This window comes from Sus scrofa, chromosome 6 (genome assembly GCF_054392235.1).
Source record: "Sus scrofa isolate SSC_HxYL_T2T_F1_AM1 chromosome 6, Sscrofa_HxYL_maternal_Yorkshire_Landrace_v2.0, whole genome shotgun sequence".
NCBI classification, from domain to species: Eukaryota; Metazoa; Chordata; class Mammalia; order Artiodactyla; family Suidae; genus Sus; species Sus scrofa.
In genome coordinates, this window is record NC_139388.1 from 71,960,659 (window position 1) to 71,984,934 (window position 24,276).

Sequence of the window (24,276 nt, forward strand, 5' to 3'; positions counted from 1 at the left end):
GTTACCAGGAGTTCCTGTCCTGGCGAAGTGGAAATGAACCCGACTGGTAACTGTGAAATTGCATGTTTGATCCCTGGCCTTGCCCACTGGGTTAAGCATCCGGCATTGCTGTGAGCTGTGGCGTAGGTCACAGACGCTGCTCGGATCCCGCGTTGCTGTGGCTGTGGTGTAGGCCAGCAGCTGTAGCTCCGATTTATCCCCTAGCCTGGGAACTTCCACATGCTGCCAGAGAAGCCCTAAAAAGCAAAACAAACATACCAAAAAACACAAAAAAACTGCTGTTACTTCCTTTTTTTCCTTTTCTTTGAGAACACATAGGAACATAGACCATGATATTTATAGAGTCAAAAAGAAATTGCATCTTTTTCCTGTTTATACTGATTTTTCTGATTCTGGACTGCCTAAGGTGTAATTTGTAATGCACTTGGTACACATAAACTTTTTCCTCTAAGGAGTGGGAGTGTTACAGTATTTAAGTGCTTTATTTATTTATTTATTTATTGTCTTTTTAGGGCCACACTCAAAGCATATGGAGGTTCCCAGGCTAGGGGTTGAATCAGAGCTGCATCTGCGACCTACACCACAGCTCACAGCAACGCCAGATCCTTAACCCACTGAGCGAGGCCAGGGATCAAACCCACGTCCTCATGGATATTATTAAGGTTTGTTAACCACTGAGCCGTGCCGGGAAGTCCTTAAGTGCGTAATTATATATAAATGACATATTGCAAGTAAAAACATTTAGTTTGGCACATAGTGTTAGCCGGTTAGGGTTAGGGTTAGGGTTATATTTTACCTGTATGAACTGTAACACGAGAAATTGGATTCATGGGTTATTCTCCTCACCATATGCAAAGATGACAGTAGCAAGGTTAGCAATTATTTATTGATGATTTAAAATTATTCACACCTATATTCATAACATAGTCAAGGTACTAAAAGTTGAAAACAATATATATATATATATATATATATATATTTATTTTTTGTCTTTTTTTTGCCTTTTCTTGGGCTGCTCCCGCGGCATATGGAGGTTCCCAGGCTAGGGGTCGAATCGGAGCTGTAGCTGCCAGCCTACGCCAGAGCCACAGCAACGCAGGATCAGAGCCAAGTCTGCAGCCTACACCACAGCTCACAGCAACACCGGATCGTTAACCCACTGAGCAAGGGCAGGGATCAAACCCGCAACCTCATGGTTCCTAGTCAGATTCGGTAACCACTGCGCCACGACGGGAACTCCGAAAACAATATAGTTTTGAAGATTTTCACTTATTTTCCTCTTCTGGAAACAGAGGTGAGAAAGCAGAAATGTGCATAAGAATCCAGAAGCATATGCTATTAAGCAAACAAAAAGGTGCAACACCAAAAAATAATTCCAGGAAAAATAAACTTTGGTCATTTTCATAACCACAGTCAAGCACAGAGTTAAAATGGGAGCCAGAAAGCTTTCCTGAATTCTCCCCCAAGTGAATGCAGTGTCGCTAGTGAGATTTAGGAAGGTGAAGCTATATTTGGTAACCCAATTAAAATAACTACATTCTCAAGTTACTTACTGGGAAACCATGGTATTCTTAGTATTTTAAAACTTGTCACAACCTGTGCTAATGTTGGCTTTTTCTTCCTCTTTCTTGAGTAACTATAGTCGTCTGAGAATTAGCCTTCAGCAGCAGGTGTTTCTTTTTTTTTTTTTTTAAGCAGAAAACAAGGATTTGGTAACTGTGGCTAGTATTCTTGCATTCATCATGGGATTCCAGATTTGTCCTCTGTAGCCCAGAAGCAGTACAATATACCTGAGAAATACATTGAATATACTGAAGAAACCTGAGCCTGTCATACAGAAAAAAAACTGGCTTTAGGAGTTCCCAGGCGGCACACTGAGTTTAGGACCCCAGTGTTGTTGCTGCTGTGGCGTGGGTTTGATCCCTGGCCCAGGAACTTACGCATGCCCCAGGTGCCACCAAAAAGATTAAAAACAAACCCCAAAACTCATTTTAGTATTCCCATAGCTACATATTATGCTGGTTTTTTTTTTTTTTTTGTAATTCCAAAGCTTGGATTTATTTGTTTATTATTTTTTAGTTAATGATTTTTATTTTTTCCATTATAGGTGGTTTACAGTGTTGTCAATTTCTACTGTACAGCAACGTGACCCAGTCACACATACATATACATTTTTTCTCACATTATCCTCCATCATGTTCCATCACAAGTGACTAGATACAGTTCTCTGTGCTACACAGCAGCATCTCATTGATCTCTTTGCTTATCCACTCCAAAGGCAATAGTTCACATCTATTAACCCTAGACTCCCAGTCCATCCCACTCCCTCCCCCTCCCTCTTGGCAACCACAAGTCTGTTCTCCATGTCCATGAGTTTCTTTCCGTATACTAGATTCCAGATGTAAGTGATATCATATGGTATTTATCTTTCTCTTTCTGACGTACTTCACTCAGTATGAGAATCTAGTTCCATCCATGTTGCTGCAAATGGCATTATTTTGTTCTTTTTCATGGCTGAGTAGTATTCCATTGTGTATATGTACCACATCTTCTTAATGCATTCATCTGTTGATGGGCATTTAGATTATTATCATGTCATATTAGGCTATTGGATTTCAGTCAATTATTGGTGTCATAGTCCTCCTCCTTCTTCTTTTTTTTTTCCTTTTTTTTTTTTTTTTTTTTTAGGTCCACACTGGAGGCATATGGAAATTTCCCAGGCTAGAGCGTGAATCAGAGCTGTGGCTGCTCGCCTACACCACAGCCACAGCAATGCCAGATCTGAGCCGTGTCTGTGACCCACACCACAGCTCACGGCAACACCGGGTCCTTAACCCACTGAGTCAGGCCAGAAATCAAACCTGACTTTTCATGGATACTAGTCAGAGTCATTACCTCTGAGCCATGCCAGGGACTCCTCTAGTCCTTTTGGAGTCTAGGGAAGGGATGGTAGATATTAACATCTAAACTTCCTCCAAAGGGATAAATTTCTAAGGGAAATCACAGGGAGGAGACACAAAGTAGGTCTTCCTCCATTAACTCTTCTGGTTCACTGGAGTGGAGGCGAGGAGACAGAGTACTCCAGGCAGTACAGGTCAACTCTGTGCACTAAAACCTAAGGTTCACATGGCCAATAAGCGCATGAAAAAATGGTCCACATCACTGATTATTGGGGAAATGCAAATCAAAATTACTCTGAGGTACCACCTCATACCGGTCAGAATGGCCCTCATCAATAATTCCACAAATAACAAATTCTGGAGGGGGTGTGGAGAAAAGGGAACCCTCCTGCACTGTTGGTGGGAATATAAATTGGTACAACAACTATGGAAGACAGTATGGAGGCACCTCGGAAAACTAAATATAGAACGACCATATGACCCAGCAATCCCACTCCTGGGCATCTATCCAGCAAAACGTTCCTTGAAAAAGACACTTGCACCCGTATGTTCATTGCTGCACTATTCACAATAGCCAAGACATGGAAACAACCTAAATGTCCATCAACAGATGAATGCATTAAGAAGATGTGGTACATATACACAATGGAATACTACTCAGCCATGAAAAAGAACAAAATAATGCCATTTGCAGCAACATGGATGGAACTAGACTTTCATACTGAGTGAAGTACGTCAGAAAGAGAAAGACAAATACCATATGATATCACATCTGGACTCTGATATATGGCACAAATGAACCTTTCCATAGAAAAGCAAAGCATGGACATGGAAAATAGACCTGTGTTTGCCCAGAGGGAGGGGGAGGGTGTGGGAGGGACTGGGAATTTGGGGTTAATTGATGCAAACTCTTGCCTTTGGTATGTACAAGCAATGGGATCCTGCCATATAGCACTGGGAACTATGTCTGGTCACTTGTGATGGAGCATGACAATGTGAGAAGAAAGAACGTATGTGTGACTGGGTCACCTTGCTGTACAATAGAAAATTGACAGAACACTGTAAATCAGCAATAATGGAAAAAATAAAACATTATTAAAAAAACCCCTACAGTTTACTAAGTACTCAAACAACTACTGGAAGAGTTCCTGCTGTGACACAGCAGGTTAAGGATCCAGTGTTGCAGCAGCTGGGGCTCGCGTTGGATCTCTGGCCTGGGAATGTCCATATGCTACAAGTGCAACTAAACAAAAAAAGGAAATAACTATTGTATATCTTTTCTAAGCAAGAGTTACCACTGTCTTGTGACACAATCCAAGTTTGGAATTATCTTTTCTTAGTGTGACTGAGTGGTCCAATACAGGTCTCTGAATTATAGGCGCTCTGTTGTCAGTATTATTACGAAAAAATTCTTCTTCCTCTTCTTCTTTTTTTTTTTTTTTTGTTTTTTTAGGGCCACACCTGAGGCACATGTAAGTTCCCAGGCTAGAGGGTCGAATCACAGCTGTAGCTGCTGGCCTACACCACAGCCAACACCAGATCCTCGACCCACTAAGTGAGCTCAGGGGTCAACCCTGTGTCCTCCTGGATACTAGACAGATTTGTTTCTGCTGAGCCACGACAGCAACTCCATGAACAAGTTCTTTATTTCAGTTTCTTAATGGGGGGGATTTAATGTTTATTTTTTAATTAATTTATTTTTTTGTCTTTTTGCCTTTTCTAGGGCTGCTCCCACAGCACATGGAGGTTCCCAGGCTAGGAGTCTAATCGGAGCTGTAGATGCCGGCCTCCAGCACAGCCACAGCAACGCAGGATCTGAGCCGAGTCTGCAACCTACACCACAGCTCACGGCAACACCGGGTCCTTAACCCACTGAGCAAGGCCGGGGATCGAATCTGCATCCTCATGGTTCCTGGTCAGATTCGTTAACCACTGAGCCACGACAGGAACTTCCTTAATGTTTATGATGTGAAAAATTATACTATAGGGAATAATGATCAGTTTTTTTTTTTTTTTTTTTTTTTTTGTCTTTTCTGGGGCCACACCCTTGGCATATGGAAGTTCCCAGGCTAGGGGTCTAATCAGAGCTGTAGCCACCGGCCTACACCAGAGCTGCAGCAATGCTCCATCCGAGCCGCGTCTGCAACCTACACCACAGCTCATGGCAATGCCGGATCGTTAACCCACTGAGCAAGGGCAGGGATCAAACCTGCAACCTCATGGTTCCTAGTCGGATTCGTTAACCACTGCGCCACAATGGGAACTCCCTCTTTCGCATTCTTTTCCATCACGGTCTATCCCAGTTCCCTGCGCTGTATAGCAGCACCTTATTTATCCATTCTCAATGTAATAGTCTGCCTCTATTAACCCCAAGCTCCCAGTCCACCCCAGTCCCTTCCCTCTCTCCCTTGGCGACCGACCACAAGTCTGTTCTGTTTGTTTCTGTTTTGTAGATAGGTTTATTTGTGCCGTGTTTTAGGTTGCACATATAAGTGGTATCATATGGTATTTTTCTGACTTACTTAGTGTGACAATCTCTAGTCACATTCACATTGCTGCAAATAGCATGACTTTTAGTTTTTTTTTTATGGCCGAATAGTATTCCAGTGTATACATTAACCACATCTTCTTTAGGCATTCATCTGTTGATGGACATTTAGGTTGTTTCCATGTCCTGGCTATTGTGAATAGTGCTGCTATGAAAATAGGGGTACATGATTCTTTTTAGGGCCACACCCGAGGTATATGGAGGTTCCCAGGCTAGGGGTCGAATCGGGAGCTGTAGCCGCTGGCCGACGCCATACCCACAGCAACACCAGATCCAAGCTGTGCCTTCGACCTACAACACAGCTCACAGCAGCACCGGGTCCTTAACCGAGGTCAGGTATTAAACCTGTATGCTCATGGATGTTAGTCAGATTCGTTTCTGCTGTGCCATGACAGTAACTCCCACATGTACCTTTTTGAATTACAGTTTTGTCCAGGTATATTCCCAGCAATGGGATTGCTGGATCATAAGGTAATTCTATGCTTAGTTGAAATAGTATTTTATTTCTGCTTTTTAGGGCCGCACTAACGGCACATGGAAGTTCCTAGGCGAGGGGTCACATCCTAGTTAAAGCTGCTGGCCTACACCACAGCCACAGGAACTTGGGATTTGAGCTGCATCTGTGACCTGCACCACAGATCATGGCAATGCTGGATCCTTAACCCACTGAGCGAGGCCAGGGATCGAGCCCGCATCCTCACGGATGTTAGTCTGGCTCGTTACCACTGAGCCACCATCAGAACTTCCAAAATAACTTTTAAAAAGTAGCAAGGGTAAACTACTATTATGGGGCAAGCTAAACAATTTATAGCTCAAGTAATTGAGGCTTGGAGACGTATTTCTAAGATAAATCCAGTCTCTTAACTACGAAATGTTTCCATCAGAATTCTCTTAACCAACCAATCAGCAAGAGTCAACCAATGGAGCAGTCACTCCCTTGGGAATTATCCGCAGCTTTTAGGGGTTCTTCCAATCAGTGTTCTGATTTAGCACAGGATGACTTGAATTTAAAAATTTATGTCATTTCTCTTTAACAGTTGTCTTTGAAACTACCAAATACGTTATCGAATCATTTGCAGTTTGTATTTTTTTTCTTTTAAATGGTTATGAAAAACATTCAAGCACCTCAGGCCTCCGCACGGTCACTTTATCAAAACAGTTTAATTTTCAACTAAGTGTTCAGAGTCTATCAATCTTCAACACCAAAGTCGTAAAATACTCCAGCGTCCAGCATTTAAACACGGCCAACTCCTCAATTAAATATCAATTAAAAAAAGTCAACGTCAATACCAAATATCTCTATCAGGTTTTCGCCTCCCCCCCAATGTCGTAAACCTGTGAGGAATCTATTCGGGAACGAATTCAAGGTAAAGTGAGAAAACGAGCGGTCCCAAGGTTAGGCAAGAAGAAAAAAAAAAGGAATTTAAAGCCAACATCTTCCCAAACACTGGTAGTACCGGCATAGTTTTTGAAAAATGCGGTGGTAATCCGACCACCCGAGGTGCTTCCTACGGGGAGTCAGGCAGTCCGACCCCCGCTCGGCCTCGGTCCCGCCGTCCCCGACCCCCGGGCGAGCTGGAACCGGCCAGAAACCCGCAGCCGCCAAAACAAGTTCGCTCAGCGGACCTGAGGCGCGGGGGGGGGGGGCGGCAACGACGTCAGCACCCCCCGCCCCCGCCCGGACGCGGTGACCCCAGCCCCACAAAGGGGCACAGACCCCGAGTCCCAAAGGAAAAGAGAGGGGGCGCTAGCCGCTGCCGCCCATCGCGACCGAGGCCGTCAGCGCCGCCCCCACCCGCCGCGGCGACCCCTGACCTCCCTCGCCCCCGCAGAGACCGAGGCGCTGTCTCTCGCGCCACCCCTCCCCCATCGCCGAGCCGGCGCGAGCCCCCGCACCTCCCCCGTTCCGGCGGCCTCAGGTCCCGGAGCCACCGCCTCCGTAGACCGGGCAGTTGCCCCAGAGCTCTGTGGGGATTGGAGTCCTCGAGGTGGCCTTTGTGTGCCTCAGCCGTGGGGCTGGAAACTACGAATCCCACAATGCCCCGCGCCCGCCCCCGCGCCCCGCCCCCTCGCCGTCGGCTTTCCGTACGCCTCTAGACTACATTTCCCGAAAGGCCTCGCGGCTCTCCCGCCCTCCCTCCCGAGACACGAGCCGAACTGGGCGTCAGGTCGGGGAGCCGGTCGGGTTCCCGCTCGCCGCCGCCGCCGCCGCCGCCGCCCCCCGCAGCGACTCTCCCGCCTCTCCAGTCGCGTTGGTCGTGGGGAGCTGCATCAACAACTCTGCTCGGCTGTGGAGCCGCCTGCCCGAGAGCACAGTGACTGGGACGCGACACGCCGAGCCCCCCATCATCTCTAGTCAGGGCGACCCCTCCCGGGTCCGCCCTCGCCCTGCGCGGCCGCCGGAGCCCCCAGCCCCCGCGCGGCCCCGCGACTCGGCGCCCGCATCCCGGCCCCTGCACTCCCGCGGCCGCCGCCCCCCACCCTGAACATGGACTCCGACTCCTGCGCCGCCGCTTTCCACCCGGAGGTGAGTGAGAGCTGCGTCTGGGCAGCCCCCGACCACCCTCACCCCTGTCTTGTGCTCTCGGAGCCGGACCCTCGCCGGCCGAGCGCCTCTCTCCCCTCCCCCAGCTATCCCTCGTCTCCCCCCCACCCCGGGCGCCCAACCCCGCCCCCCACTCGGGCCCGCGCCCGCTCTTCCCCGCCGGTCTTCTCCTCGGCGTCCCTTCCGCGGGCGTCCGCGTCCTCTCGGCGCCCCTTCCCCCGATGTACCGTGCCCACTCCTCCCCGGCCTCGCGTAGCCCGGGGACCTGTCGGCGCCCCCGGCCCCTCCCTGCCGGCCTGGCTTACCCCTTCCCCGCCCCCGGGGACTCGGCCCGAGACCCCGCAGCTCCGCGCTCCCGCTTCTCGGAGGAATCCCCCACCCCCTCCCGCAGGGGCTCGCGGCCCCCCTCAGACGGGGACTCTGCTCCCCGCGCCCCCGCCTTCTCCCCTAATCCCCCGGGCCTTGTGGCCCGCGCCCCGCCCCCTAACTCCCGTTCGGCCTCCGCCCCCTCCGGCCGGGGAGGTGTGGGGGGGAGTACTCGTCCTTCGGGGTCCCCACCCTTGCGGGGGCCCGAGCGGTGCTCCCACCCCCGGCGCGCTCGCCTCCCCCTCCGGGGCCCCCGCCCCCGGGCTCTGCTCGCCCCGCCCCGGCTCCCCCTCCTTCCGGGGATCGGCCCTCGGTTCTCCCGGCCAGAGCCCCCCCCTCCTCCGGCGCCCCCGCCGCGGTCCCCTCCCCCTCCCGAGGCCCGCCGAGTCCGGGGTGCGGGTCCGGCAGCAGGCGGGTGGGGGAGGGGAGGCGGCGCCGGGCGCGCTCTCCCGCGGCGCTGCCGCCTCGGGGGCTCGCGGGCCTGCCCGCCTGGGTCCCCGAATCCTGGCCGGCTCTGCGCGGCCCCTTCCCCCCTGGCTGGGCCCCGCACCTTCCGGGGCCGAGTGTCAGCGGGGGGCGGCTTCCGCGGGAGGGCGGGGAAGGGGCCGCACCGCCATCTGCTTTTCCTAAAGGCGGCGGGGCGCGGGCGGCGGGCGCGGTGGGGGCGGCGCGGGTTCCCCGCCCTGGGCCCGAGGGCGCCGCCGCCTTGCACTCTTGGTCTGGGCTGCTGATCCACTTATATACGTTCCCCGCCGAAATAAAAGTTCTCCCCGAGAGTTTGAGGGCCGCAGTCCTCCCACCCACCCGGCGGGAGAGAGGGCGGCCACTTCTTCCCGGGCGTGGGGGCAGGATCTCCTCGGCGCAGGAAGCAAGGGGTACCGCGCGGAGTCTGGCGCGCCGCTGACCTGCCCCCCCCCCCCCCCCCGCCCCAGGGTCCGGGCGGCCGAGCGGGTGGTGGGAAGAAGGTGGTTTGCTACCACCGAGGGGAGAAAGTAAGTGGAGCCCTTGGAAGGAGACCTGCGGGCCGCGCTGCTCTCTGGGCACTCGGTGCTGCGGCGGGGCCGGGCTGGGGCGGGCCCAGGAGCCCACCCCCCTCACTTCCTCCCCTGCCTGCACCCTGGTGGGGAGTGGGCCCCTAGGTTCTGGACCTTAGGTTAGCGCCTGAGGGTGGGGTTGGAATGGGTGATAAAATGATTAAAGAAAACCTCAGTGAATTCGCTGGGCGCATGAACCGTAGCGAGGCACAGTTGTTTTGTTTAGTAGCAAATCAGAGCTTTTTCTCCTTGAGCTCATCTCTTCTTCAGGAGAGAATCCGCTCTTGTTGAGGGATTTCTGGATTTGATGGGGACGGGACACGCAAGCCAAAACTTAAGAGTGTTTCATTTTCAGCGTGCAAGTGATATTAGCGGGATTGTTTCTGGTTTAGTGTCTGAGTTGGGGATATTTAGGTGCCTGGCCTCCGGATGTTGGAGCCGCGGAGGGACCAGCACGAAATGTCTCCTTTGCAGGAGAGGGTCCTTAGGAGCAGGGGGCCCTCAGGCAGCCCTGCCTGGGGAGGGGTCACGTGAGATTCCGCTCCAGGGTCTCAGGCCCGAGTTCTGAAGGTTACATCCTTGAGTTTTGAAGTCTCTCACAATGCTTTAGTTACAGCTGCAGCAGGAGTTTGTTTTCAAAATGGAAAATTTGTGGCAAAAAAGTAGTTGTAGGGTTCTTGATAGGCCTGTAGAAACTAATAGATAATGTCAGAAAATGCCCTGTGAGTACCGAGAAAAAGACTTTTGTTTCTTAAGCTTTTATCTCCTAACCAGTTTCCCAGTATTCTTGGCATAACATCTTAATACCCCTCTTTCAGCCTTCTGAAAACTTATTTCTTGATCCTTACTTATCTTGTTTGAGAGTGTTCGTTTGTAAATCTGGCGGTGTGTTTTTGAGTGGCTGGCCCTGAAAGCCCCCGCTTGCTTAGTTTTGTTTCTGCCCACCCTCCTCCGAGTTTCTCCTTTCAAACGTGCCCCTCTTCTCCCCTGTTCCCAGGAGTACTCCCCCGGCTGCAAGAGGCGCAGGACCGTGGAGGATTTCAACAAATTCTGCACCTTTGTCTTGGCCTATGCGGGCTACATCCCTTACCCTAAGGAGGTAACGTTCAGCACGTGGGAGAGCTTGCTGGCAGCAAAACCAGAGCTTTTGACAAGGCGGTGGGTCTGGAGGGGTTTCCTGGAGGGGGGACTTCAGCCAGTAATGGGCCAGAAATCTTTCCTTATTATCATAGACCAGCCTGGGAAGTGGTTCCTAAAACTGATGGAATATGCAGACTTGTCCAGAAACGAGTTGATCAACTTTCAGAGTTTGCTTTTGCACATAATGTATCTGATACCTACCTGCTCCTGATGGCTAGTACTTGCTCATGGAGTGTGTGTTACTGCGGCCAGGCACGGGTTCTGGCCAGGTCATGGTTGTGTTATGAGGTACAAGCTGTTATCTGTCTCCGTTGTAAAGATGAGCAACACTGGGGCCTGGGGAGGGAACGCTTTCTTTACACTGGTCACAGGTGAAGCAGGAGAGCCTGAGGTTCACCAGATCAGGTGGTCGGGCCCAGTCCACCCTGCCCTGCCTGGTGGGTGGCATCCTGGTCACTTTGCCCACCACATTACAGATCTTAGGGACTTGTGGTCAAAATCCCATGTAAATTACAGCTTTCTTTATTCTCGGGGAGAAATAGGCAAAACCATGGACTAGGGCTGCTACGGTGCTCCAACTTCAGGGCCTCATTCATTCCTAAGGAGAGAGGAATCCAGCATTGCTAGGGCAAATCCCAGCGTTTGCTTTTGTTTCCATGTTTGCTTCGTGCCACGCAGAATGTTGACACTATTGGGCACTCCCTTTGTGGTGCAGTGGAAACAAATCCAACCGATATCCACGAGGATGCGGGTTCGATCCCTGGCCTCGCTCAGTGGGTAGGGGATCCGGCGTTGCCATGAGCTGGTGGTGTAGGTCGCAGACAAGGCTCCGGTCTGGTGTTGCTGTGGCTGTGGTGTAGGCTGGCAGCTGTAGCTCCAATTTGACCCCTAGCCTGGGAACTTCCATATTTCTTGGGTGTGGCCCTGAAAAGGCAGAAAAAAAAAAAGCATGTTGCCACTATTTGCAAGTTAAATGCTTGAATGCTCAGAAGGAAGCCTAGAGTGGAAGTCACTGCTTTGGGGCAGTGATTTATGCCTTCGGAGTAATTACCTACTTAGATTTTGCAATATTTTGGGATATGTCCAGTTTTTGAGAAGAGCGTCAGGAATGTCTCACCATTAATTTACCATCACTTGATTAAAAAACTACATCCTGGAGTTCCCGTCGTGGCGCAGTGGTTAAGGAATCCGACTAGGAACCATGAGGTTGCGGGTTCGGTCCCTGCCCTTGCTCAGTGGGTTAACGATCCAGCGTTGCCGTGAGCTGTGGTGTAGGTTGCAGACGCGGCTCGGATCCCGAGTTGCTGTGGCTCTGGCGTAGGCAGGTGGCTACAGCTCCGATTCAACCCCTAGCCTGGGAATCTCCATATGCCGTGGGAGCGGCCCAAGAAATAACAACAACAACAACAAAAAGACAAAAGACAAAAAAAAAAACACAAACAAAAAAAAACAACTACATCCTTTGGGAGAATAAAAGGCAGGTAGGTGGTGCCAGCTGTCAGGGAAGAGAAGCAAGCGGAGGGCGTCTCCAGCATGCCCCTCCCAGATGTGTATTCAGCATCTACCGGGTTCCCAGCTCAAGCACAAGTGAGGGTTTAGCAGGGGCTGGAGGTTCTCTCCTCTTGGGTTTACATTCTGTCTGGAGGGTCACACCCAAGTACTGGTGACACCAGTGAGTGACTAATGCTGGTGAGAGCTGCGTGCTCTGGGCTTTGTGCTTCCCACACCTGTGGGCCTGACCTGGCTGGGAGGCCCTGGGGAAGACCTGCCCGGGGCCAGCCCTGGGTACAGCCCTGGGTACAGGGGGCCGTTTGGAATAACCAGAAGCTGCCCCCTTTGTCTCCGTCCTTTCAGGAACTCCCTTTGAGGAGTAGCCCCAGCCCTGCCAACAGCACCGCTGGTACCATCGACAGCGACGGCTGGGATGCTGGTTTTGCTGACATCTCGTCCACGGTGCCCTTGCCCGTGTCTGACCGCTGCTTTGGCCACCTGCAGCCTACTCTCCTGCAGCGAGCCAAGCCCAGTAACTTCCTGCTGGACAGAAAGAAGACCGACAAGCTGAAGAAGAAGAAGAAGAGGAAGCGCCGGGACAGCGACGCGCCCGGGAAGGAGGGCTACATGGGGGGCCTGCTGCAGCTGGAAGCCGCCGACCCCTACGCAGAGACCCCCACAAGCCCCACCCTGCAGGATAGCCCCCAGGCCCCCGGCGACCCCTGCTCGGGCTGGGACTCTGACACGCCTTCCAGTGGATCTTGTGCCGCGGTGTCCCCCGACCAGGTCAAAGAAATAAAAACTGAAGGCAAACGGACTATCGTCCGGCAGGGCAAGCAGGTGGTGTTCCGGGACGAGGACAGCACCGGCAACGACGAGGACATAATGGTGGATTCAGGTGCGCTGGCCCCGAAGGACTGCGGGCCCCGGGCTGGTGGTCAGAGAGCGGGTGGGGAGAGGGGTCTCGGAGCAGCTTGGGTCAGGGAGGAAGGTGCAGGAAGGTGGACCTGAGATGTTTAGGAAGCGGTTACCAAAGCCCAGGAAGCTGAGATTCCAGAACAGGCTGCAAAAGGCAAAGACTCCCGAACGCAGAGCTCGTAAGCCAGCACCTCACCCAGGCACCGCCCGCTCTGGTGCCCTGCGTTGTGCTCTCCTTTGCTCTGTCCCACTGGAGAGTGGCTTTAGAGAGGGGTGGGGGGGGAGGGGGGCCCCCGAGCGGTGGGGGGGGCGATGGGGAGGGTGGGGGGAAGTTCTCTCCTCTGAGGGCTCTCTCTCCTCTCAGATGATGACTCTTGGGACCTCGTCACCTGCTTCTGCATGAAGCCGTTTGCTGGCCGCCCCATGATAGAGTGTAACGAGTGCCACACCTGGATCCACCTGTCCTGTGCCAAAATCCGCAAGTCCAACGTTCCCGAAGTGTTCGTCTGCCAAAAGTGCCGGGACTCCAAGTTCGACATCCGCCGTTCCAACCGCTCCCGGATGGGCTCCCGGAAGCTGTTCCTGGACTGACCGGGGAGAGCGAGGAGACGGTGGGCGAGGAGTCGGGAGGGACGGGGGGCCTCCGGCCCCCTCTTAGTGGAGCACAGAACTCTGAGCTCTGGTGCGGGCAGACCCCTGCCATTCAGGTGCCTAAGCGGATGGACCGGCTGTCCAAGGTAGAAACTGTACATACAGCCAGTGACTGAATAAACCCTCGTTGGCCGAGCTGCTGCTGCGGCGCTGTGTCCTCCGCGATGGAGGCGGACTGCACGCCTGCAAGTGGCCGGCTTGGTCCAGCTGAAGCAGAGGGTACGTGGTAGTTGTAAGTTCTTGCTGTCGTTGTAAACAAGCTCCCGCCGAAGGGAACGCCTGCTGGCTGTCATCCTGCTTCCGCCGTGTCGGGGAGGGCGGTCGGCGTCCCCGGCCTGTGGACGAACAGCCCCGCGTGTGAGCTTCTTCGCGATGTCAGTCTTTTGCCATAAGTGTCTACAACAACCATCGGAGCTGCCCCTACCTTCCTGGTCCGCCCTCTCCCCTGCCTGGGGGGCCGCCCGGGGGCCTAGCTGGTGAGCCCTGTGTTTTTTCTGTTTGTTAAAAGGGACACTGCAGCCGTTTCTCTCTGGAAAGGGGGTCAGTTGGGGTTCAAGGTGGCCCATGTTCATAACTCAGTTTCCTGTTTTGCACGATGTAAAAAAACTGTCTTTTTGCACGAAATAGCCCAAAGTATTGGCAGACTTCTGCCCGGGTTCCCTTTCTCTCCAGTTGGCTTTTGAGGGCCTGGGGGTGGCCCAGGAAGCAGATTTCAAGCAGCGGCACTTGGATTCTCTCCCGGCCTCTCCCTCTCACGTTATTCTAGTAGCGCCCTTAAGGGTTAGGCAGTCACGGGGCCAAGTTCCGCTGCCTAGTGGGGTCAGGGAGTGTCGGAGGAAGGCCTCCCGTGGGTTGTTAGTAGTGTGCCCCTCACACAGGCTGGCCTGCTGGTTCCACGGGGCAAGGTAGGACCTTTGAAGCCTTTTTTTTTTTTTTTTTTTTTTTTGGTTTGAATTGGTGAGTGAGTGAGACGTAACACTGGCCTCTAGGAAGGTACCATTGAGCTGGGTGGAGTTCCTTCGAGCTAAACTGGGACCCTGGCCTGGGGGAGACCCCTCTGCGGGCCCGCTCTGGAGAAGCTGGGGGGTTGCAGGCCCTGCTCTGCTCGAGGGCGGCGTCGCGGGGACACTGGTGGTTCCGGGGCGCCAGGGAGAGGGAGGGCTCGAGCTTTCTCCAAAATTGATGTTTTTTAGCAGTTCAAATGCTTGTTCTCAGAAATGTTTTTTTTGTAAATTGATGGGTGTGTTTTGCCTAAACATTGTTCCTTATGAAGCATGAAAAGGGAAGGGTGCCCAACTCAGTCCTATTTATGTAGAGCAGGATGGACCCTCGGCCTCCCTGCTGGGGCCTCTCCCCGGGGACCCTTGTGTGGGGCTGCGGGGGGACTTGGTCCACGTCCCCTCACTGAAGCATCCAGGGGGTTGAACTTTCATTGGCTAATCAGAGCCTATATCTTGTCCTAGTGTGTTTCATGCTTTACCAGCCAACTGCCTTTTTGTTTTATTTTTTAATTCTGTTGCTTATATTAACACAAACCTAGAGAGGAATAGTTTCTGAGACCCATTTTATTGTGAACATCCCCAAGGGAGACGTTCTGCTGTAGAGAAAAATAGTAAGAAGCTGGCTTAGAAACAACCTTTTCCCCAGACGACTGTCTGGCTCTGACCAGGGCAAACCTCCAGGCAAAGTTGGAGAGGCATTTGCCAAAGATCTGCCCCGTGACGTTGCCTGTCCAGTGTCTTTACTATGATAGTAGCCAAAGCTGCAAAGTGTTTCTCTCTTAAATGAAAACTCCACCAAGTTTTAAAAGTGCATTTAAAAACAGGCGTAATTTTTAGAGTGGTACTGCCAACCCTGGCAACTGCCATGTTGCTTTTAGAAGGTTCAATTCCTGGTGGTGCCTCTGGAAGGCGTTTGAGATTCATCTCGATTTGTTTCCTTCGTTTCCTCTTTGTTCTTGCAACAGATTTCTCCCCGTGGGTGGTGTCTGAGAGGTTCAGGATACCTTGGTTTTTGTGTTAGATTGAGCTGGGCAGCTGCAATCAGCTTTATGCAAATGAGACACGGCCCATCTAGGGGTTCCTGGTTGGTGGCTGATGGAGTGAGGGGAGGGAAAGGTGTCACCCCAAAAGCCCCTCCCATTGGCTTTGGCCAGGCCAGACACTTAACATCGTTTACATGGTTCTGTGTAATTATAAAGTTTATGTGTATAAAGCGAAGCTGTTTCTGTGAAACTGTATATTTTGTAAATAAATATATTGCTACTTTGAGGTTCATGTCTGTAGCTTCAGGTGTCTGTGTTGTGTGGAAGGACCCTTGTGCTTCTGCTCCCATCATCACCTCTCCCAAACCATGGCTACATGAAGACTTGGGAAGTTAGAATTTGGTTTAGCAGGATGAAAACTGCCCGCAGCCCTTATTCTGCTTTTCTCGTACATTCTCCAGAAGTAAACCGCAATATGAATAGACATCAATAGCTTTCACATCCATTTGTGCATTAGGGAGTGGTTAACCTGCCCTGGAAAAGCTGCAGCCGCCTCTGAGGTTCTGATGGCTCTGGCATCTCCCTGGGGTGCTCATTCTGCCTTTACCCTTGGGGGTCCCCAGTGGCTGAGCCTGTTCTATCAATCAGCTGTGTCTGCCTTAACTAGTCTGGGATCAGCTAGTGGTCAACTTGTACCTCTCTTGTGACATTGGAACAGCCCAAATCCATGAATCAACACCTTGGAGTTTCTGTTGTGGCTCAGGGGGTTAAGGACCCAACGCTTTCTGGGTGAGGATGCGGTTTCTATCCCTGCCCTGGCACAGTGGGTTAAGGAGCTGGCGTTGCTGTAAGTTGCGGCATAGGTTGCAGATGCAGTTCGGAACCGGTGTTACCATGCCTGGGCCAGGTGCAGCTCCCATCTGACTCCTGGCCCAGGAACTTCCATAAGCTGCCGGTGTGGCCACGGAAAGAAAAAAGAGAACACGCCTCCTCCCCTCCCCCCGCTTAAAAATACTGGGCTAGGTGGGCCTTGAGCCTTCCCCAGTTTCCGCTTGTCCAAGGCTGTGGGTGGGTGTGAATTTTGGAGGTTTCAAGGCAAAGAGGTGAGAGTGACCGGCGTCAGCAAGATGGGGTGACACTTGGACCGGCTGGCCCAGTGGAGGGTGTCGGGCTTGAGTTGAGCCCAGGATCACCCCTTGATTCGGCTCGGGGCACGGAGCAGAGGCAGGCCCGCCTTCACCTACCAGCCACCCACCAGGACCCTCCTCTCCTACGGGCTTCCGCAGGACCCTCCTCTCCTACGGGCCCCGCCCCGTCCAGGCCCTGCCGCGCCAGGTAGCCCCGCCCCCGCCGCCCGCCCCGCCCCACGCGGTGGCCCCGCCGCGCCCCGCAGGCCCCGCCGCCGCCATCTTTGTTGGGGGCAGCAGGGCCGGGCGTCTGGAGATGCCGAAGTCGTGCGCTGCCCGGCAGTGTTGCAACCGCTACAGCAGTCGCAGGAAGCAGCTCACCTTCCACCGGTGAGGGGCGGGGACTCCGGGGGACTCCGGGACTCGCCTCGCCCGGGCCGCCCGGCCGCGGCCCCCGCCGGAGCCCCAGGCCTGGAGCGCCGGGGCCCTGCCGGGCCACCAGGGAGGCCCGAGGGCGTGCGGCCGAGCCCTTCGCGCAGCGGTGGCGGCCCCGGGACCAGGAGGTCCCGGGCCAGGAAGTCTGGCACCGCCTCGGCCGCCGGGGCGCGCGGGGAGGCGGTCTGAGAGGCTGGGGCACCTGCCCAAGGGCGCGCCGCCTCCCGCCGGTCGGGGGAGCCCGGGGCTGGGGGTGCCGCCCCGCCCAGCGCCCCCGCAGTTGGGCGTGCGTCCCCTCCGCGGCCCGGCGGTTTTCTCTCATTCTCAGATGCAGCCCGGAACGTGGTAGGGGTGCAGTGTTGGCTGCATGAATGAGAGATGCCGATGTCTCTCAGGTGTGCGGTGCGCGGGGCGCTCGCCTCTCCTGGCATCTGGTCGGGAGGGAAGGGTAGGGTGGAGGAAGGAGCACTTTCCGGGGGGTGGGGGCGCGGGGCCGGGACGCGCGGCCTTTCCCGGACCCCGGGAGGATGGCGGGGCTTTGGAGTCTGTCCCTTTGCGGGTGCCAGGCCCGCCGCGGGAACGCGGCCCGCCCCCCCCCGATCAGGTGCTGCACGCCTTCTTCAAGGTTCCAGCTCCGGCCCCTTCCCCTGCCCCGTTCAGAGCGGGAGTCCACGGGGCTGCCGCGCTCCTCGTCTCCTCTTTCCTCCTGTTAGCGTTTGCTGTTTCAAGGCGAGGATATAACACGCATACAGAAAAGTGCACCGGCCCTAAGCACGTAGCGCAACCGGCTTAACAAAGTGAGCCCCCTGCGGCTGCCCTGAGCTGGGCTTCGCAGCCCCACCCCCTCCAGCCCTTCGCTCTCCCGCCCCCTCAGGGGTGAGGCTCTGCTGCCTGTGTCCCAGGGGCCTGCTTTGGCCTGCTGGGAACCTCACCGGAGTGGAATACCAGGCTGCACTTTCTCTTGCTCAGGGTTGTACTTGAGGGTCACCCGCAGCGGCTCGTCCTTTTCATTGCTGCGCGGTGTTCCTGGAGTGTATTTTCCAGGGTTAACTGTCCTGCAGCTGAAGGGCCTTTGGTCCCTGTGATTTTTTGGCCATTATGAGCACATGGCTCTGGGCACTTTTGCTGGGACTTGTCTCCCAGCTCTTGTGTGTGTGGGTGTCAGGTGTGTCCCTGGGGGTGGCGTTGCCTGGGGTCTCTCTCCCATTCCTGTCACTCTTGTCCCCACCCCTCCCACAAAAGCGCTCTAAGTCCCCCGTGGCCCTTATGGTGCTCAGTGCAGTGGTCCATCTTCATCTGAATGGACCTCTGCAGCCTCTGACGTGACTGACCGCTGACTGCTTGAGATCCTCTCCCTTTGGCTTCTAGGACACCTCTCAGCTGCTTTGTTTGTCACAGGGTCCCTTCTCAGTCTGGCTGGATTGTCCTCATTTACAGCACTTGATGGAGCGCTTCAGGGCCAGAGCTTGCCTCTGGTTCGTCCCTGTCCCTACTCGCTTCCTAGGGCACCCATCTCACCTGGACTTACTGCTCTGCCACCCTCTACCCGGGGACTGCCACAGCGATACCCCCAGGCACGCATGCTACCTTATCACTCAACTTCAGCACTTGGATATCTAAAAGTCACCTTGGGGAGTTCCCTTGTGGCTTAGTGGGTTAAGGACCCAGCATTGTCACTGCAGTGGCTCAGGTCACTGCTGTGCTACAGGGTTTTGTTTTTTTTTTTTTTGTCTTTTTTACCATTTCTTGGGCCGCTCCCGCGGCATATAGAAGTTCCCAGGCTAGGGGTCTAATCGGAGCTGTAGCTGCCAGCCTACGCCAGAGCCACAGCAACGCAGGATTCGAGCCGCATCTGCGACCTACACCACAACTCACGGCAACGCCGGAACGTTAACCCACTGAGCAAGGGCAGGGATCGAACCTGCAATCTCATGGTTCCTAGTTGGCTTTGTTAACCACTGCACCACGGAGGGAACTCCTCACCTTAGGTTTAATATCTAAAATATAAAACCAAGCTTCTAACCCCCCCAAAGCTCCCCTCCGCCTAATCTTAGTAAGTGAAATTCCTTCCTTCTCTGTTTCACGGCCCACGGGCAAACCTTATTACATGACTTTGAAAATAGATCCCAGGTCTGCCTGCTCCTGCTGATGCCCTGATCCCAGCCACCAGGTGCCTGGGTGGCTGCAGCAGCCAGGGTGGACTCAGTCTGTCACCCTCTGCCAGAGCCTCCGGGAACCCCCTTCTGCTCCAGGCCCAAGTCCTCGAGTCCTCCTCTTGCTCTGTCTCAGCCACACCTGCCCCTGACTGCTCCTCACACACGCAGGCGCGTCTCATACCCGCACAGCTCGCTGTCCCAGTTCTTGCAGCTCTCCCTGCTCCCGTGTCACCTCTCAGGTGGTCGTCCCTGACCACTTACAGCAGCACAGTCTGTGTTTGCTGTATTGCCTGTCCCCCTGTTCTAGAAAGTAGCGTCATGGCCACGCCCCCAGGGAACGGACGGCCAGGCAAATGCGGCTCCAGAACATGGCTCTTTGGCCACGTTCATGGTCTCAGGCTTCCTGCTACAGATGCTGTACCTGCCGTGACAGAAGCTTCCTGAATGGATGGGGTTTAGAGGATGGGGCTACCCCATTTCCCAGGCTGTGGTGCTGCCTTCAGCCTCTCGAACCCCTGTCACGTCTTCGCTGTGCCCCAGGTTCCCGTTCAGCCGCCCAGAGCTGCTAAAGGAATGGGTGCTGAACATCGGCCGAGGCGACTTCGAGCCCAAGCAGCACACGGTCATCTGCTCGGAGCACTTCCGCCCCGAGTGCTTCAGCGCCTTTGGGAACCGCAAGAACCTGAAGCACAACGCGGTGCCCACGGAGTTCACCTTCCAGGGGCCCCCGCAGGTGCGCCCGGTGGGGGGTGGGCGTGCGGGTCCGGGGCGGGGACAGCAGCCCGGGAAGTCCTGTCAGTCCTTGAGGGAATCCACAGCTTAAAGCTGCTTTCTTTATTTCTGGTTCATTTTGTGTATCTTTTTGATTGGTTGGTTGGGTTTTGGCTGTATCTGTGGATGTGGAAGTGCCCGGGCCAGTGATGGAACCCGTGCCACAGCAGTGACGTGAACCACAGCAGTGACAATACTGGATCCTGAACCCTGTTGAGCCACCAGGGAACACCAACGCTGCTTTAAAAATAAACCAGAGTCTATCAACTATACTTTAACATGACCTAAAAAAAAGAATGGGGAGTTCCTGTCGTGGTGCAGTGGTTAACGAATCCGACTAGGAACCATGTGGGTTCGGTCCCTGCCCTTGCTCAGTGGGTTAACGATCTGGCGTTGCCGTGAACTGTGGTGTAGGTTGCAGATGCGGCTCGGATCCAGCGTTGCTGTGGCCCTGGTGTAGGCCAGCGGCTTCAGCTCCAATTAGACCCCTAGCCTGGGAACCTCCATATGCCGCGGGAGCAGCCCAAGAAATGGCAAAAAGACAAAAAAAAAAAAAAAAAAAAAGAATGTACACCCCCCAGGTTTCCTTGTGTCTCGTCAGTGCAAAGACGACAGAGATAGTCCTGATGTAAGTCCTGATGAATCTACTCGAGTATATAATTTAATGCGATGAAAAATCAAAATGTAAACTTTATTTTTATTTTTTTTGACTTTTGTCTTTTTAGGCCCGCACCTGCAGACCCAGGCCAGGGGTCCAATCGAAGCTGCAGCTGCTGGCCTACACCATAGCCACAGCCACACAGGATCCACGCCATGTCTGCGACCTACACCACAGCAATGCAGGATCCTTAACCCACTGAGTGAGGCCAGGAATCGAACCTGCAACCTCATGGTTCCTAGTCAGGTTCATTAACCACTGAGCTACTACAGGAACTCCCCCAAATGTAAACTTAAAAAAAAAAAAAAAAAAAAAATCACTGCGTAGGAATGGTGGTTTAGTGGATTAAGGACCCAATGTTGTCTCTGAGGATGTGGGTTTGACCCCTGACCTGAGTCAGTGGGTTAAGGATCCAGCATTGATGCAAGCTGTGGAGTAGGTTACAGATGCAGCTTGGATCCCGTGTGGCTGTGGCTGTGGTGTAGGCTGGCAACTGTAGCTCCGATTTGACTTCTAGCCCAGAACTTCCATAGGCCGCAGGTGCGGCCGTAAAAAGAAAGATAAATCACACTTGGGGAGTTCCTTGGTGGTCTGGTGGTTAGGACTCGGTGCTGTCACTGCTGCGGCCCTGGTTCAGGGTGCGCCAAGAGCTTGGTCCTTGCTGCGTTTCACTGTTGGGGCCTCCCCTGGGCTCGAGGGTGGCAAGACCTTCTGGGCTGTGCTGCGTTCAGACCTTGTCCTCTTGCTCAGCCTGGGCTCAGAGCACGTGGCGCCAAGGTCCTCCTGTGGCTGCTCTGTCCTGGGTGCAGGAGGATGGCACAGGCAGAGTGCTGGGGGGTGGCGGGGGCTTGGCAGGCGTGGGGATTTGGGTCCCCTCAGCAGCAGCAGCAGCAGCAGCAGCTCAGGCTGGCTGGAGGGCGCAGGGCCAGTTGGTGACAGGCTGGGACAGGTGGTGGGTTTTTGGGTGAGGCCGGTGGGGAGGGACGCAGCTTTGGAAGCCTCCGCCTGGCCGGAAGCTGGTTTGGAGGCCGCTGCAGCCTTGCAGGTAGGGGCAGTCACGGTGTTTTGAGCCGAAGGTGGGCACCGTGATGAGAGGGGGACTTGGGACTGACTTTGCGGTCCTGGTGGGCCCAGAGGGAGGTGGTCTGGGAGAGCAGAGCCCTGAGTCCTGAGTTTGGCTTCCCAGTGGGACACTGAGGCGGATCTGGCTCAGGAGAGGCCTGAGCAGATCAGGGTGGGCCAAGCGGGCGCCTGAGCCTGTGGCAGGGGAGCGGTAGGAGCAGCAGGTGGCCTGCAGCCCGGGTGCTGCTTTGATTTCATTGGGAGTGAGGGGAGGGAGCCGCTGGAAGCCCTGAGTTCACGGTGTGGGGAGAGGCCTCTGCCTCCCGAGCTCAGGCTCCTCACCACCACCCTTCCGCCCCACCCCGGGGACCCACCTGGCTCCACTGCTTTAGTCCCAGTGCCCAGAATGTTGCCTGGCACAAAGTAGGTACTTAACTGCCACAGCAACTTGGGATCCGAGCCGTGTCTGCAGAGGACACCTCAGCTCATGGCAATGTGGGATCCTTAACCCACTGAGTGAGGCTAGGGATCGAACCCGCAACCTCATGGATACTAGGTGGGTTCGTTTCCGCCCAGCCATACCGGGAATTCTGCTTAATATGCTTCTAAGTACACAGCCCAGGTTGCTGACAGTGGGCACCAGGCTGCACTGCAGGGTGTGTAACCTACTCTGAAACTTTGTCCCCTGATTAGCCCCCCCATGCCCCGTTCAGTGCATGTCTGTTCACGGGCTGGTTACTGTGACACGATTGTGGGAGAGATGACAGGCTAACCCCTGGGGGGCATTTGCCATCCTGCCTCTCAGTGCTCCTGGTGCAGGGGAGCTGTTGGTTCTGGCCGCAGGGGCCCCAGCTCTGCACTGTGGTGGCCTGGGGGCTGTAGGCTCCGAGCTGGGTGTTCCCCACCGCGTGGCTGCCACTTTGAGTCACCCACTGTGTGCCTTGAAGAGTGCCAGGCCCTGGGGCAACGCATACGTGTACGGGGTAGATGGGTGAAGCCAGGGGCTCCACCTGAGCCAGGAGCCCCACCTGAGCCAGGAGCGTCTTTGGAGAAGGGCAGCGGGTGGTGGGGAGCGGAGCTGGGCTGGGTTTGAGCATCATGGGGCTGAGCGTGGGGCCCTCGGGGAGCAGGTCTCCGGCTCGGACCCAAGCCTGGGTGCTGGTCTGCAGCTGTGCTGTGTCTCTTGCAGCTGGTGCGGGAGACGGCTGACCCTGATGGCCAGATCGGGGCCGCCTCTGAGAAGGGAGAGGTGAGTCTGCCCGGCCGCCTGCTCTGCTCTCCTCTCGAGCTGGGGTCTAATCCTCTGCCTCCCGGGCCTTCCTCCTGGTCACGATGTGGGGCCACAAGTCGCGGCCCCCAGGCACCACCCCCCCCCCCCGGCAGAGAGAGGGGATCGCTGGCTGGCGGGAGGGACAGGCAACAGCTGGGGGAGGATCCGGTGTCCCAGCCTCAGCCTCTTCGGCCCTGTGGCTCCTAGGTCCACCCTGAGACGGGGCCCAGCGAGTGTGGCCCGGGGAGGAAGAGGGACACAGCACTCGAGGTGCGGCAGCCGCCCCCGGACGCCGGGGGCCCCCGAGCACAGGTGAGGTGACAGCTGATGTCTGGGCCTGAGGGGCTTTGCGCTGTCAGGAGAGCCTGGGGTGGGGGCGGGGGCGCCGCTTCTCTCACCTCTGTCCCCAGGGCCAGCCTGGCAGAACGGGAGCCGTGGCCAAGGCCCCGGGGCAGCCGGCCAGCCCCCCGGGGGCCGGAAGACCGCCGTCCACGCAGCCACCGGACCACAGCTACGCTCTTCTGGACTTGGACGCCTTAAAAAAGAAACTCTTCCTGACTCTGCGGGAGAACGAGAGGCTCCGCAGGCGCTTGCGGGCCCAGAGGCTGGTGATGCGGAGGATGGCCAGCCACCTCCAAGCCTGCCGGGCCGGGTCGCGGCCAGAGCAGCAGAGCTGAGCCTGACAGCCGGGCTTCCTCCCCGGAGCCCCTGGCCCTGGCGTCGCCAAGAGCCCAGAGCTGCGGCCGCGGGTGAAGGTCAGCGGCATCGGGCATGGAGGGGGCAGGGCCGGGAGCAGACCCCCAGGGTCCCCGCTGTCCCCCCAACACAAGCTGGGCCAGCGTCTGGGGAACACCCCAAGCCACACGGGCAGGTGCTCCCAAGAGGGGTAGCGGGTGTGGGGTGGCCGGTGGGGGCGCCGGCCGACTCTGGGGCAGCTGAGCCGTCCCCTCTGTCGCCTGGACAGCCCGCTGGCGCTCTGGGGCCGACACTGGCTTCTGTTCTAAGGAGCAGCCCCGGCTGGCCAGGGTCGCGCCCACGGCGTAATAAAGCATCTTCCTAGGCCGTGCGTGTGTAGACAAGTGCACCCTGATTCGCATTCTCTCTCTCCTGCTGAAGGGCCAGTAGGCCCCGACCACCATCGACTCCCAAAAAAGTGACCTCACTTAAAAAAGGAGCAGGAATGCCAGCCTCGGAGACATCCTATCTCTGGAGTCCCCGTT

General features: G+C 55.3%; 2 protein-coding genes across 5 annotated transcripts; both read left to right on the forward strand.

The window, feature by feature from the left end:
- Nucleotides 1-7,590: 7,590 nt before the first annotated feature.
- On the forward strand, nt 7,591-15,869 carry PHF13 (PHD finger protein 13). 2 transcript variants are annotated; one of them, XM_021095267.2, is made up of 4 exons: nt 7,591-7,975; nt 10,391-10,492; nt 12,388-12,922; nt 13,307-15,869. In XM_021095267.2, the coding sequence occupies exons 1-4, from the start codon at nt 7,937-7,939 to the stop codon at nt 13,531-13,533; spliced, it is 903 nt and encodes a 300-aa protein (XP_020950926.2). In that variant the 5' UTR covers nt 7,591-7,936; the 3' UTR covers nt 13,534-15,869. The 2 variants fall into 2 exon arrangements, with proteins under 2 accessions (XP_020950926.2, XP_084818855.1); XM_084962729.1 differs by lacking the exon at nt 7,591-7,975 and adding an exon at nt 8,975-9,351.
- Nucleotides 13,937-24,118, forward strand: THAP3 (THAP domain containing 3). Of its 3 annotated transcripts, none has more exons than XM_021095268.2 (5): nt 13,937-14,069; nt 19,836-20,028; nt 22,976-23,035; nt 23,264-23,368; nt 23,467-24,118. In XM_021095268.2, the coding sequence occupies exons 1-5, from the start codon at nt 13,966-13,968 to the stop codon at nt 23,731-23,733; spliced, it is 729 nt and encodes a 242-aa protein (XP_020950927.1). In that variant the 5' UTR covers nt 13,937-13,965; the 3' UTR covers nt 23,734-24,118. The 3 variants fall into 3 exon arrangements, with proteins under 3 accessions (XP_020950927.1, XP_013844212.1, XP_020950928.1); XM_013988758.3 differs by lacking the exon at nt 13,937-14,069 and adding an exon at nt 16,985-17,094; XM_021095269.2 differs by lacking the exon at nt 13,937-14,069 and adding an exon at nt 17,380-17,534.
- The last annotated feature ends 158 nt before the right edge of the window (nt 24,119-24,276 follow it).